General features: G+C 47.5%; 1 protein-coding gene across 3 annotated transcripts in view; it reads right to left on the reverse strand.

Annotated features, from left to right (window-relative positions):
* LOC142291637 (multidrug and toxin extrusion protein 2-like) overlaps positions 1 to 15,485 on the reverse strand; it is a 175,442-nt gene that overhangs the window by 49,570 nt on the left and 110,387 nt on the right. For all 3 annotated transcript variants that reach the window (XM_075336307.1, XM_075336306.1, XM_075336308.1), the window contains one exon: positions 4,442 to 4,550. In XM_075336307.1, the coding sequence (XP_075192422.1) occupies positions 4,442 to 4,550 (109 nt within the window). The remainder of the gene's footprint in view (positions 1 to 4,441; positions 4,551 to 15,485) is intronic.

The raw sequence follows: 15,485 nt of genomic DNA on the forward strand, positions 1-15,485 counted from the left end.
ACCGAATTGGCGGACGCCATTGAGGTGCGACTGGTAGATTCTAGGACCGCATTGATAGCGTAAGACGCAAACGCCGACATCTGCGTGGTAAGGTGCGCCACTTGCGGCACTGCTGGATGTATGATAGCATCCACTTTTGCTAAGCCAGCTGAAATAGCCTGGAGTGCCCATACGGCTGCGAATGCCGGAGCAAACGACGCGCCGATAGCGTCATAGACAGATTTTAACCAAAGGTCCATCTGTCTGTCATTGGCATCTTTAAGTGAAGCGCCATCCTCCACTGCAACTATGGACCTAGCTGCGAGTTTGGAAATCGGGGGGTCTACCTTTGGACACTGTGTCCAGCGCTTGACCACCTCAGAGGGAAAAGGATAACGGGTATCTTTAGATCGTTTAGAGAAACGCCTTTCTGGGTGAGCGTCGTGCTTCTGGATTGATTCTCTGAAGTCAGCGTGATCCAACAAAGCACTCAATTTACGCTTGGGATAAAGGAAACGAAACTTCTCCTGCTCCGCAGCCGCCTCTTCTGCTGAAGGAGCTGGGGGAGAAATATCCAACAGCCTATTGATGGCTGAGATAAGGTCGTTTACCATGGCATCCCCATCAGGGGTATCCAGGTTGAGAGGGGTTCCAGGAGTGGATTCCTGATCACTCTCCTCAGACACATCACAGGGAGACTGATTGCGCTGAGACCCTGAGCAGTGTGATGACGTTGAGGGTCTTTCCCAGCGAGCTCGCTTAGGGTGGCTGGGGCTATCATCTGAGTCATAATCCTCGGCCTGTGAAGCCGGGGACCCCCCTGTGGGCTGGATTAATTCCAAGTGAGGGGGACCTGAGGACAGAGGCCTCGCCGTGCCCAAAGACTGAGCCCCATGCATAGATTGCAAGGTTTCAAGGATTTTTGCCATAGACACAGACATATTATCAGCAAAAACTGCAAAGTCTGTCCCTGTCACCGGGGCAGAACTTACAAGCGTCTCAGCCTGGGTCACTACCTCTCCTGACTCCGGCTGGCGAAGCAGCACCGGGTCGGAGCATTGCACACAATGGGGGTCATCGGAGCCTGCTGGTAGATTAGCCCCACATGCAGCACACGCAGTATACACAGCCCTAGCCTTGGCAGCCTTGCGTTTTGAGGATGGCATGTTGTTGCTTCCACAGAAGGATCTGGGAGATGCAGCCAGAAGCGACCTCACAGTGCAAGAAATACAATATCTCTATATCCTACACAGTACACCGATACACCGTGAGGCACTAGAGGGACCAGCACAGAAAAATCGCTTACCGCCCGCTTAAAAAGCGGGTGTGTGGTCGCCAGATAGCCCCTAGTCCAGGTCTCCCAGAGCCTTGCGTCCTTCCTCCAGCCAGACATGCATGTAATGGCTGCCGGCGTCCTGAGAGAGAAGGGGGGCGGGCCCTGGGCGTTCCTGGCTAAGAGCGGGAAGCCTGCTTCCCTCTGTGCCTAGTGTGAGGGCTGGAGCATGTAAATCAGGCTCCAGCCCTCGTCGCTGCTAGCGAACAGCGTCTCTCCCCTACCCTGAATGACAGGGTGGGGGCGGGAACGAATCGGAGCTGCCGGCGTCCTAGGCCCAAAAAGCCGGGGACTCAATTTATAACCGCCGCCGCCGTAAAAGCGCGGACGGCGGATCCCCGGCGCACCACAAGTCACAGCAGCGCCGCCCGGTCCAGAGGGGGTCGGCGCTGCGTTCCCATACACAAAAAATCCCCCAGTAATCTGTAGGGACACTAACTCCAACGTTGCGTTCCCCGGCGCACTACAACACCCAGCCAGCCCGGAGTGTGTCTGTGCCTGCCGGGGACACAGAGTACCTGTATGATGCAGGGCCTGTCCCTGATCGTACTCCTGCTCCGTCTCCATCAGGTTCTAATGGGTCTGTGGATGGAGCCCGGCGTCAGAGCTGAGAGGCCGGCAGGATCCCACTTCCACAGAGCCCTACCAGGGGATGTGGAAGGAAAACAGCATGTCAGGCTCCAGCCCTGTACCAGCAATAGGTACCTCAACCTTACAACACCATCCAGGGGTGAGAAGGGAGCATGCTGGGGACACTATATGTGTCCTCTTTTCTTCCATCCGAAATAGTCAGCAGCTACTGCTGACTAAAATCTGTGGAGCTATGTATGGAATGTCTGACCTCCTTCGCACACAAAGCTAAAACTGGAGAACCCGTGATACCACGGGGGGGGGGTATAGCCAGAGGGGGAGGGGCCTTGCACTTTTAATGTAGTGCTTTGTGTGGCCTCCAGAGGGCAGTAGCTATACCCCAATCGTCTGGGTCTCCCAATAGAGCGCTGAAGAAACATCTTTGCTTCAAGCATGTGATGCTCATTTAAACTCACCTGTGGTAAGTAACAGGTGTGGGCAATATGAAAATTACACCTGAAAGCAGATAAAAAGGTGAGAAGTTAACTCAATCTTTTCATTGTGTGTCTGTGAGTACCACACTAAGCATGGCGAACAGAAAGAGGAGAAGAGAACTGTCTAGGGACTTGAGAATCAATATGGATAAAAATATCAACAATCTCATGGTTACAAGTCCATCTTCAGAGATCTTGATGTTTCTTTGTCCATGGTGTGCAAAATAATCAAGAAGTTTACAACCGGTCTTAAAATATTATGTGCAGGAGCAATAGAGTAAGATGCAGACTAACCTGTCCTCTCGGTCTCATCCACTGGCTCGGCCCTAACTCGAGCTGCTGCTTGGTGGTGGTTACAGTTTAGCACTGGTAAAGCTGTGACTGATTATCGGGATTGTTTATATGCTATAAGTTATTGAGTGTTAGAACTACAGCTAATCTCCCTGGATGTGGATGTCAGAAAAATTGATGAAAGGTTGCAACACAGGATAGTCCGGATGGTGGATAAGAAGCCCTAATCAAGTTCCAAAGAAATTCAAGCTGTACTGTAGAGTAAGCATGCATCAGTGCCAGCGCAAACTATATGACAAAAATTGAATGAAATGAAACACTATGGTAGGAGGCCCGGGAGGACCTCACTGCTGGCACAGAAACATATATAGCTAGACTGCAGTTGCCAAAATGTACGTGAGTTAGCCAAAATCCTTTTGGGAAAGCATCTTTTGGACAGATGAGACCAAGATAGAGCTTTTTGGTAAAGCATATCATTCTACTGTTTACTGAAAATGAAATTAAGCCTACAGACAAAAGAACACAGTACCTACAGTTAAATATGGTGGAGAATCAAAGATGTTTTGCGGTTGTTCTGATGCCTCTTGCACTGGGTACATTCTGTGTGCAAGGCATTATGAAACCTGAAGATTACCGAAGGATTTTGGGTCGCAATGTAGGGCCCAGTGTCACAAAGTTGGTTTTGTGTGCTAGGTCAAGGGTCTTCCAGCAGGACAATGACCCCAAACATTCTTCAAGAAGAACTATGAAATAGATGGAAATAAAGCGCTGGAGAGTTCTGAAGTGGCCAGCAATGGGTCTGCATCTAACTCACATTGAATACCTGTGAAGAGATCTTAAAATTGCTGCTGGGAGAAGGCACCCTTCAAATATGAGAGACCTGAAGCAGTTTGTAAGGCCTCTTTCACACATCAGTTTTTTGGATCAGTCACAATCCATTTTGTGAATGAGGTGACGGTTCCGTTGCAGATTGTGGTAAAACTGAGGCAACGGATCCTGTAAAAAAAAAACAAAAGAGAGAGAGAGAGAGAGAGGGGGAGAGAGATTTCATGACCAGAAGTGAATTTACCACACTTCTGAGCATGCTCAAATATAAAAAACGGAACCAGTCGACGGATCCGTCATTTGACGGATGACATACCATAGGCTTTCATTACAACTAACGACAGACGGCGACGGATCCGTCGCTGTCTGTTATTTCAACGCACACAAAAAACGTTCCTATAGACTTTGTCATAGTTGTCGACGGATCCGTCTGTCGTACGGCGGATGTAACATGAGTCCATCCGTCGCTAATACAAGTCAATGGAAAAAAAACGGATCCAGCGCTGGATCAGTTTTCTCACATTTTGACGGATTGTGACTGATGGCAAAAAATGGATGTGGGAAAGGGGCCTAAAGGTAAAGTGATTCAAAATTCCAGTTGAGAGGTGTAAGAAGCTTGTTGATGATTATAGGAGGTGATTTATTAAAGTTATTTATTACAAAGGGTGTCCAACGAAATAAGTTGAGGGTGCCAACAATTTTGTTGGGCCTATTTTTGGACTTTTGTGTGAAATCATGTCCTATTTGCCTTTTTTCTTTGATTTTTTTTTGTGTCATTCCAATACACATAAAGGAAAGAAACAGGAGTTTACAAAACATGTGTAATTGCAAGAATTTTATGAGATACATACTTAATTTTCTGGAACATTTTCAAAGATGCCAACAATTTCGGCCATAACTGTATATATCACGAACCTGTAGATAAATAGTTTAAGAATATATCTTTTACCTATGCACAAAAGGGAAACTTTGCAGGATGTTTTAGCTTGCTCCACATCTCCTGCTCCTAAAGCGTTCCCTATCCTCACACTCGCAGCCACACTGAATCCAACAGAGACCTAAGTGACATAAAAGTTTTCTTTAGTAATTCAAATAATTTACAAAAAGTAAAGCTATATATTAAATACATTTTTGATTGTAGTCAATACTGAGAGAATGTGGGACCTTACATTATTATATCTTAAAACTTTGCATGTTATCTTTGGCAGGTCTATTACAGGGAATCTGTCAGCAGTAGTGATGAGTGAGCACTATCATGCTCGGTCCTCGAAACGAGCAGGTCGGACGCTTGGATGGGCTTGACTCGAGTACCAAGTATAATGGAAGTCAATGGGAATCTGAAGCATTTTCTCGGAGATCTGCCGGAAAATGCTTGAGTTTTCCATTGACTTCCATTATACTGAGTACTCAGGTCAAGCCCATCCAAGCGTCCGACCTGCTCGTTTTGAGTACTGAGCAACCAAGCTTAGTAGTGCTCACTCATCACTAGTTAGCAGGATTTCACATGCCAAACTATTTATATGTGCATGGAGATTGTTCAAAGACCAGTCCAGCAATACTCTTACACGGCCAATTAATTCTTCCATTACTGTGAAACCAACATTAGAATTGATATGCTAATGAGGCTAAAGGACAAATGTAGATCTGAAGCCTCGGTCACTTCAGCTAGACTTCAGCCTCTATGCTGTATCTCTTCAGGCAAAGGAGCTGTCAGTCATGCAGAAGGAGACGGTGCTGGGTGGTAAATAGAGCTGAAGTGACAGAGGCTTCAGGTTTACCAAAGAACTGGAGTGACCGAGGCTTCAGATTTACCAAAGCCTCATTTGGATATTAATTCTAATGCTGATTTTTCAGTAACCAAGGAACGGACTGGCCATGTAAAGGTATTGCTAGACATGTCTTTTCAAACAGCAGGAGAAAAGCAGGTTTTGAATACCGCGTCAAACCACAGGAGTCCAGGTGAAGATAGCAAAACTCTTTTCTTTATTTTCACAGGTCTACGCGTTTCAAGGACATATCCGTCCTCTTCCTCAGGACAAATGTGCAGAGAATACTATGGCCATAGTAGGCCATACAGGCTATAGTATTCTCTGCACATTTGTCCTGAGGAAGAGAACGGATATGTCCTTGAAACGCGTAGACCTGTGAAAATAAAGAAAAGAGTTTTACTATCTTCACCTGGACTCCTGTGGTTTGTCGCGGTATTCAAAACCTGCTTTTCTCCTGCTGTTTGAAACTACTCCTTGCTGCGGGACCGCTGCCTTCCACGTTATCTACATGCTTTCAAAGGGGTTGTGACTGACACAACCTCACCAGGTGAGTGTTCCTTTTGACATTCACTACCATTTGTCATACCGGGTAAGACCCTATTGCGCCTTATCTTTCCACAGCTTTGTCGTGCCTTCTAGACATGTCTTTGAAAGAGCTACATGTAAATAGTTTGGGTGGGTGAAATCCTGCTGTTAGATTCTCTTTAAATCATCCCATCAGCTGTATGCTCAGAATGTATCTAATTGCACAGTTACATATATTTGCCATTACTTTGCTCTGTAAAAAAAATGTATACAGCCTTGTAAAGTACCTCCTTCAGCTAGAAAAAATCCAGCAACCAAGTCCATGGAAAAATCTTCATTAAAACTTCATTTTATTATAAACTTATAAAACAGTCCATGTTATACATCTGCCCCACTAGAGGACGCGTTTCGAACGACCATGTTCTTAATCCGTCTCTAATTATTTTGAGAAAAAAATGGACTCATTAAAAAGGGATTCAAGGGACTATGAGAATGATAGAGTTTATACATGGCATGGTTACCGGAGATATCCTCAAGATGGTCCTAAATCTATTTTGAAAACAAGGAATAGAGGGAATAATAAAGTTAGTTTTTCTTCAACGGATCCTGAGACAACAGATTTGGATTCCACATATTATAACACTGATGCATCTGAAAATAACATGGAGGATCCATCGACTTCCATGGGGAATTCAAAAAACCAATATTTTTTCCAGAAAAATCAAGGAAAAAAACAAGGAGGGCCGGTCGCAGGCATAGGAGGAAAAGAGTACCAGCATGGACATTTCACGAGAGGGAAAAAGAAATAGATGGAAAAGACGTGCAGTCTGTAATAAATATGTCAGCATGTATTTTGAGTGGGGATGAAATCAAGATCTTGGAAAAGGGTTTAAATTTTGTACCTAATACGGGTTTCAATTTATTTGAAACCATACTTGATGTAAACAAATTTGTTAGAAAATTGACTGTCAGGAGACATTTCTTTTGCGATCAGAATGAGGAGCTGGAGGAACCGCACCAATCTGATGCGGTTTTTTCCCCCTCTTCATTCCGTGAGCAATTGGCGTTGCAGGATCTGAGAGATCTTTCCACAGATGATTTGAGGCTTATAGTTCAAGATGATATGGTTAGGAAAAGGAGGATACCTAATCCAGATTTCTATCCTCTTTTTTCACGAACGGATCAAATGACGGATTTCCAGAACATTGTTGAGAAAGAACTGACATGTTTGTATAACCAGAAGAAGGCTATGCCTCAAAATTTGTCTAGAAAGGAGAAGGATGCTATAAGGACATTACAAGATAATCCAAATATCATTATTAAAAATTCTGATAAGGGGGGAGCGGTAGTAGTGATGGATGTGGGACTATATGAGAGAGAGATTTTGAAATTGCTTAAGGATAGTGAAACATACAAAGAAGGGAATTTTGTTTACTTACCGTAAATTCCTTTTCTTCTAGCTCCAATTGGGAGACCCAGACAATTGGGTGTATAGCTTCTGCCTCCGGAGGCCACACAAAGTATTACACTTAAAAGTGTAAAGCCCCTCCCCTTCTGCCTATACACCCCCCGTGCATCACGGGCTCCTCAGTTTTGGTGCAAAAGCAAGAAGGAGGAAAAGTTATAAATTGGTTTAAAGTAAATTCAATCCGAAGGAATTTCGGAGAACTGAAACCATTCAACATGAACAACATGTGTACACAAAGAACAACAGCCCGAAGGGAACAGGGGCGGGTGCTGGGTCTCCCAATTGGAGCTAGAAGAAAAGGAATTTACGGTAAGTAAACAAAATTCCCTTCTTCTTTGTCGCTCCATTGGGAGACCCAGACAATTGGGACGTCCAAAAGCAGTCCCTGGGTGGGTAAAATAATACCTTGTAATAGAGCCGTAAAACGGCCCCTTCCTACAGGTGGGCAACCGCCGCCTGAAGGACTCGCCTACCTAGGCTGGCATCTGCCGAAGCATAGGTATGCACCTGATAGTGTTTCGTGAAAGTGTGCAGGCTCGACCAGGTAGCCGCCTGACACACCTGCTGAGCCGTAGCCTGGTGCCGCAAAGCCCAGGACGCACCCATGGCCCTGGTAGAATGGGCCTTCAGCCCTGAGGGAACCGGAAGCCCAGAAGATCGGTAAGCTTCGAGAATTGGTTCCTTGATCCACCGAGCCAGGGTTGATTTGGAAGCTTGTGACCCTTTACGCTGGCCAGCGACAAGGACAAAGAGTGCATCCGAGCGGCGCAGGGGCGCCGTACGAGAAATGTAGAGTCTGAGTGCTCTCACCAGATCTAACAAGTGCAAATCCCTTTCACATTGGTGAACTGGATGAGGACAAAAAGAGGGTAAGGAGATATCCTGATTGAGATGAAAGGGGGATACCACCTTAGGGAGAAATTCCGGAACCGGACGCAGAACCACCTTGTCCTGGTGAAACACCAGGAAAGGGGCTTTGCATGACAGCGCCGCTAGCTCAGACACTCTCCGAAGTGATGTGACTGCTACTAGGAAGACCACTTTCTGCGAAAGGCGTGAGAGAGAAATATCCTTCATCGGCTCGAAAGGTGGTTTCTGAAGAGCCATCAGCACCCTGTTCAGATCCCAGGGTTCTAACGGCCGCTTGTAAGGAGGGACTATGTGACAAACCCCCTGCAGGAACGTGCGTACCTGTGGAAGTCTGGCTAGGCGCTTCTGAAAAAACACAGAGAGCGCCGAGACTTGTCCCTTAAGGGAGCCGAGCGACAACCCTTTTTCCAATCCGGATTGAAGGAAGGAAAGAAAAGTGGGCAAGGCAAATGGCCAGGGAGAAAAACCCTGATCAGAGCACCAAGATAGGAATATCCTCCACGTCCTGTGGTAGATCTTGGCGGACGTTGGTTTCCTAGCCTGTCTCATAGTGGCAATGACCTCTTGAGATAACCCTGAAGACGCTAGGATCCAGGACTCAATGGCCACACAGTCAGGTTGAGGGCCGCAGAATTCAGATGGAAAAACGGCCCTTGAGACAGCAAGTCTGGTCGGTCTGGTAGTGCCCACGGTTGGCCCACCGTGAGATGCCACAGATCCGGGTACCACGACCTCCTCGGCCAGTCTGGAGCGACGAGGATAGCGCGGCGGCAGTCGGTCCTGATCTTGCGTAACACTCTGGGCAACAGTGCCAGAGGAGGAAACACATAAGGGAGTTGAAACTGCGACCAATCCTGAACTAAGGCGTCTGCCGCCAGAGCTCTGTGATCTTGAGACCGTGCCATGAAGGTCGGGACCTTGTTGTTGTGCCGGGACGCCATTAGGTCGACGTCCGGCATCCCCCAGCGGCAACAGATCTCTTGAAACACGTCCGGGTGAAGGGACCATTCCCCTGCGTCCATGCCCTGGCGACTGAGATAGTCTGCTTCCCAGTTTTCTACGCCCGGGATGTGAACTGCGGATATGGTGGAGGCTGTGGCTTCCACCCACAGCAGAATCCGCCGGACTTCCTGGAAGGCTTGCCGACTGCGTGTTCCGCCTTGGTGGTTGATGTATGCCACCGCTGTGGAGTTGTCCGACTGAATTCGGATCTGCTTGCCTTCCAGCCACGGCTGGAACGCCTTTAGGGCAAGATACACTGCCCTTATCTCCAGAACATTGATCTGAAGGGAGGACTCTGTCTGAGTCCAAGTACCCTGAGCCCTGTGGTGGAGAAAGACCGCTCCCCACCCTGACAGGCTCGCGTCCGTCGTGACCACAGCCCAGGATGGGGGCAGGAAGGATTTCCCCTTCGACAGAGAAGTGGGGAGAAGCCACCACTGAAGGGAAGCCTTGGCTGCCCACGAAAGGGAGACGTTCCTGTCGAGGGACGTCGACTTCCTGTCCCATTTGCGGAGAATGTCCCATTGAAGTGGACGCAGGTGAAACTGCGCAAAAGGAACTGCCTCCATTGCTGCTACCATCTTCCCTAGGAAGTGCATGAGGCGCCTCAGGGGGTGTGACTGGCCTTGAAGGAGAGATTGCACCCCTGTCTGTAGTGAACGCTGTTTGTCCAGCGGAAGCTTCACTATCGCTGAGAGAGTATGAAACTCCATGCCAAGATATGTCAGTGATTGGGCCGGTGTCAGATTTGACTTTGGAAAATTGATGATCCACCCGAAGCTCTGGAGAGTCTCCAGAGCAATGTTCAGGCTGTGTTGGCATGCCACTTGAGAGGGTGCCTTGACAAGCAGATCGTATAAGTAAGGGATCATCGAGTGTCCCTGAGAGTGTAGGACTGCTACCACTGTTGCCATGACCTTGGTGAAGACCCGTGGGGCTGTCGCCAGGCCGAAAGGCAGTGCCACGAACTGAAGGTGTTCGTCCCCTATGGCGAAACGCAGGAAGCGCTGATGCTCTGGTGCAATCGGTACATGGAGATAAGCATCTTTGATGTCGATTGATGCCAGGAAATCTCCTTGGGACATTGAGGCGATGACGGAGCGGAGCGATTCAATCCGAACCGCCTGGTTTTTACGTGTTTGTTGAGCAGTTTTAGGTCCAGAACAGGACGGAAGGATCCGTCCTTTTTCGGCACCACGAACAAGTTGGAGTAAAAACCGTGACCCTGTTGCTGAAGAGGAACAGGGATCACCACTCCTTCCGCCTTCAGAGTGCACACCGCCTGAAGAAGAGCATCGGCTCTCTCGGGGGGCGGAGATGTTCTGAAGAATCGAGTCGGAGGACGAGAACTGAACTCTATCCTGTAACCGTGAGATAGAATGTCTCTCACCCATCGGCCTTTTACCTGTGGCAGCCAGGCGTCGCAAAAGCGGGAAAGCCTGCCACCGACCAAGGATGCGGTGTGAGGAGGCCGAAAGTCATGAGGAGGCCGCTTTGGGAGCGGTTCCTCCGGCGGTCTTTTTAGGACGTGATTTAGACCGCCATGAATCGGAGTTCCTCTGATCCTTCTGAGGCCTTTTGGACGAGGAGAATTGAGACCTGCCCGCGGGCCGAAAGGACCGAAACCTCGATTGTACCTTCCGTGGTTGAGGTCTGTTTGGTTTGGACTGGGGTAAGGATGATTCCTTTCCCTTGGATTGTTTAATGATTTCATCCAATCGCTCACCAAACAGGCGGTCGCCAGAAAATGGCAAACCGATTAAGAACTTTTTGGAAGCAGAGTCTGCCTTCCATTCACGTAGACACATGGCCCTGCGGACTACCACCGAATTGGCGGATGCTACCGCCGTACGGCTCGCAGAGTCCAGGACAGCATTAATGGCGTAGGACGCAAACGCCGACGCCTGAGAGGTTAAGGACACCACTTGCGGAGCAGATGTACGTGTGACTGTATTAATCTGCGCATGACAAGCTGAGATAGCTTGGAGTGCCCATACGGCTGCGAATGCTGGAGCAAAAGACGCGCCGATAGCTTCATATATGGATTTCAACCATAGCTCCATCTGTCTGTCAGTGGCATCTTTGAGTGAAGCCCCATCTTCCACTGCAACTATGGATCTGGCCGCCAGTCTGGAGACTGGAGGATCCACCTTAGGACACTGAGCCCAGCCTTTGACAACGTCAGGGGGGAAGGGATAACGTGTATCCTTAAGGCGCTTGGAAAAACGCTTATCTGGACAAGCTCAGTGTTTCTAGACTGCCTCTCTGAAGTCAGAGTGATCCAGAAACGTACTCAATGTACGCTTGGGAAACCTGAAACGGAATTTCTCCTGCTGAGAAGCTGACTCCTCAATTGTAGGAGCTGGGGGAGAAATATCCAACACCTGATTGATGGTCGCTATAAGGTCATTCACTATGGCGTCACCTTCAGGTGTATCTAGGTTGAGAGCGGCCTCAGGATCAGAATCCTGATCTGCTACCTCCGCTTCATCTTCCAGAGAGTCCTCCTGCTGAGACCCTGAACAGTGTGATGAAGTCGAGGGAATTTCCCAGCGAGCCCGCTTAGGCGGCCTGGGACTGCGGTCCGTGTCAGAGACCTCACCCTGGGACCTATGGGTCACCCCAGGAGCACTTTGCTGCTCCAATTGAGGGGGCCTGGGGTCAATGATTGAACAGTGCCCGGGGCCTGAGTCACCAGTCTGGACTGTAAGGCTTCTAGTATCTTAGCAGACCATTTATCCATACTCTCAGACAGTTTGTCAGCAAATACTGCAAACTCCGTCCCTGTCACCTGGACAGTGGTAGCAGGTGGTTCCACCTGGGCCACCAGTAGCAGAGGCTCCGGCTGAGTAAGTGCCACAGGGGCCGAGCATTGCACACAATGAGGGTCAGTGGAACCTGCCGGTAGTATAGCCGCACATGAGGTACAGGTTGCAAAGTTAGCCTGTGCTTTGGCACCCTTGCTTTTTGCGGACGACATGCTGTTGTCTCCTCTGAGTACAATCCAGGAGGGTATATAGCCAAAAATCAACAGTGCGACCGTACAGTGTAAATGTATAGCATATAAACATATATATATATATGTACACTTCGGCACTCAGTGGGGCCAGCACCTCAGGTGCTGCTTACCGACCGCTCAAAGCGGTTGTGTGATCACCAGATTCCCTGCCTGGGCCTCCCAGAGCCGTGTTGTCTCTCCTCTCCAGCGTCAGAAGTGCTGACAGGAATGGCTGCCGGCGTTCTGTGGGGAGGAGGGGGCCGTGGGCGTGCCCTAGAAAATGCGGGAATCTAGTGCCCCACTGTGCTGAGTGAGGGGGGAGGAGGATACAAAGTATGCTCCAGCCCTCAGCGCTGACGTCCTGTGCAGCGTCCCGCCCTTCCCCTGACTGGCAGGCCTGGGGGCGGGAATATGCGATACTAGGCCGCAAAAGCCGGGGACTAAAGTTATAAGCGCGGCCGGCAAATAAGCGCGGCCGGCGCGGTAGTCCCCGGCGCACTAACACACCCAGCAGTGCTGCAGTGATGTATGGCACAAGCGCTCCATGCGCGGTCCCCACGGGGACACAGAGTACCTCACAGTAGCAGGGCCTTATCCCTGACGATACCCGGCTCCTGTCCAGCAGATTCCCCAGGGGCTGCGGAGGGAGCACGGTCCCCGTGCCTGGAGACCGATTAGGATCCCACTTCACCCAGAGCCCTTAAGGGATGGGGAAGGAAAACAGCATGTGGCTCCTGCCTATGTACCCGCAATGGGTACCTCAACCTTAACAGCACCGCCGACCAGAGTGGGGTGAGAAGGGAGCATGCTGGGGGCCGTGTTATGGGCCCTCTTTTCTTCCATCCGACATAGTCAGCAGCTGCTGCTGACTAAGATGTGGAGCTATGCGTGGATGTCAGCCTCCTTCGCACAAAGCATAAAAACTGAGGAGCCCGTGATGCACGGGGGGTGTATAGGCAGAAGGGGAGGGGCTTTACACTTTTAAGTGTAATACTTTGTGTGGCCTCCGGAGGCAGAAGCTATACACCCAATTGTCTGGGTCTCCCAATGGAGCGACAAAGAAAGTATAGATTATGATCCTGTAGAGAGAGTTAGAGTGGCCCTAGAGAAATTGACAGATGAGGGCCTACGGTTGGGATTGATTAATGCAAAACAAAAAGAGTATTTTATTCCCGCATGTCCACGAACATCACTGCTGCACGCTCTCCCCAAATCACATAAGAATTTATTTCCACCCAGTTTTAGACCTATAATTTCGGGTATTGGGTCAATGACTGAGCATTTGTCAGAATGGCTTGATGACCACCTGCAGGCACTGGCAAAAGCTTCTCCGAGTTTTGTGTTGGATGGGAAACATGTTTTGAATATTCTGTCGAAGGTGGAATGGAGGGAAGGTTATAGTTGGTTGACATGTGATGTACAGACGCTTTATACGTCGATTCCACACTATCTTGCGATTCTGGCTCTGAAGAACCAGCTCGAGCGGTATTCTGGCTATACATCAGATTTACAGGAATTTATATTGGAAGTGACTAATTTCCTACTAAAGAATAATTATTTTTCATTCTTGAATAATCGATATGTCCAGCTGCAGGGATGTTCCATAGGTTCTAAATTTTCACCCTCCTTGGCAGGGATATTCATGTTCTGGTGGGAAGAGCAGTATATTTTTAATCACTTTAATCCTTTTTCACAGGATATGGCTATATACATTAGGTATATAGACGATATATTGATTATATGGAAAGGAGAGAAAGATAAAGTGAAGGATTTTTTATTTTACATCAGTAACAATGCTCATAATTTATTTTTTACCCACCAGCATGAACAACAAGAGATACATTTTTTGGACATGAACATGAATGGCAATGCCAGCCTGGGAATGATAGAATGTAAATTATATCGGAAACCTGCAGCGGGAAATTCTCTGCTTCATGCAGGGAGGTGTCACCCGAGGCATATCATTGAGAACATCCCAACAGGTGAATATATAAGGGCTAAAAGATGTTGCACGAGTGAGGAGGATTACAAACTAGAGTGTAAAATTATTGATGAAAGATTTATGGCCAGAGGGTACCGTCGGAGTAATTTGGAAAGAGCTAAAGAAAAAACTAATTTAAGAAGTAGGGCACAGTATTTGGAGGCAAAGGAAGTAGTGGGGAGGTCGAAATTGCCAGTGGTTTTCTCCACAAAATTCAGTAAAGATTATCACGAAGTGGTACATGTGGTTAAAAAGTATTTACCGATATTATCAACTGATGAGACACTGTTTAAAATCTTGAAGGAAGGAGTGAAGTTTGTGTCTAAAAAGAATACGGCTTTGAATGCGTTATTGTCACCCAGTGATCACATGAATAGGTCTAATGTGAATGGAGTGGAGGGAGCCACAGGGAATTGGCTTCCAACAAAAGGATCCTATAAGTGTGGACATAAATCGTGTGGTTCTTGTGTCTTCATGCAAAGTGCTAGGAGTTTTTCTTCCTTTAGTCAAGGTAAAAATTATGAGATAAATTCTATGATGAACTGTGGCACAGATTATGTAGTCTACTTGATCTCATGTGTAACATGCCGATTGCAATATATTGGGAGTACTTCACGTCCTTTAAGGAGGAGAATTTCGGAACATGCTTATGACACGAATAATGTGACGACCAGGAGTTTGTCTGGGGTGTCGCAACATTTTCCGGATGTACATGCAGGGGATTTAACAGATATGAAGGTAAATGCGATAGAAAAAGTTAAATCACCTAAAAGAGGAGGTGATTTGAAAAGGCTGTTGTTACACAGAGAGATCAAGTGGATTTTCCTGATGGGAACTAGATCCCCGATGGGTTTGAACAGGAGGAATGATGTGTTATATGCATACTAGGGAGGAGTAGTGTGTTTAATTGTATTTTTTGTGGGATTTTCTTGTGAATTTTTCTGTGGATTTTTCTGCAATGATCTTGTGCTTTTTGTATTGCCTGTAGTTTTTGTATCTTGACGGATACAGAATCGAACAGGAATGAGATGTGTGGTGTTTTCCAATGTTCTTTTTCTTATTGAGAAAAAAGAGGGCTACTTTAAAAGTTTTTTGGAATTTTGTAAAGAGCAATATAGAAGGATTTTTTAGAGAAATAAGTCCTATTATAAGGGGATTTTTTCTCTGATTTTTTCCTCTGAACCGGTTTGCGGTTTTTCTGATTGGGAGATTTAGTAGATATAGGGATAGGATGATAGAATGAGATATCCAGAAATTAAAAATCAAAAATCAAAAATTTAAAGTAAAAATGAAAATATATAAAACAAAATTAATCTAACAAATTAAAATGTTGGATAAATGGGAAGTAGTGCCGTAGGAGACGGTGGGAGGTTTTCTTTA

This window comes from Anomaloglossus baeobatrachus, chromosome 2 (assembly GCF_048569485.1).
Source record: "Anomaloglossus baeobatrachus isolate aAnoBae1 chromosome 2, aAnoBae1.hap1, whole genome shotgun sequence".
Lineage (NCBI taxonomy): Eukaryota > Metazoa > Chordata > Amphibia > Anura > Aromobatidae > Anomaloglossus > Anomaloglossus baeobatrachus.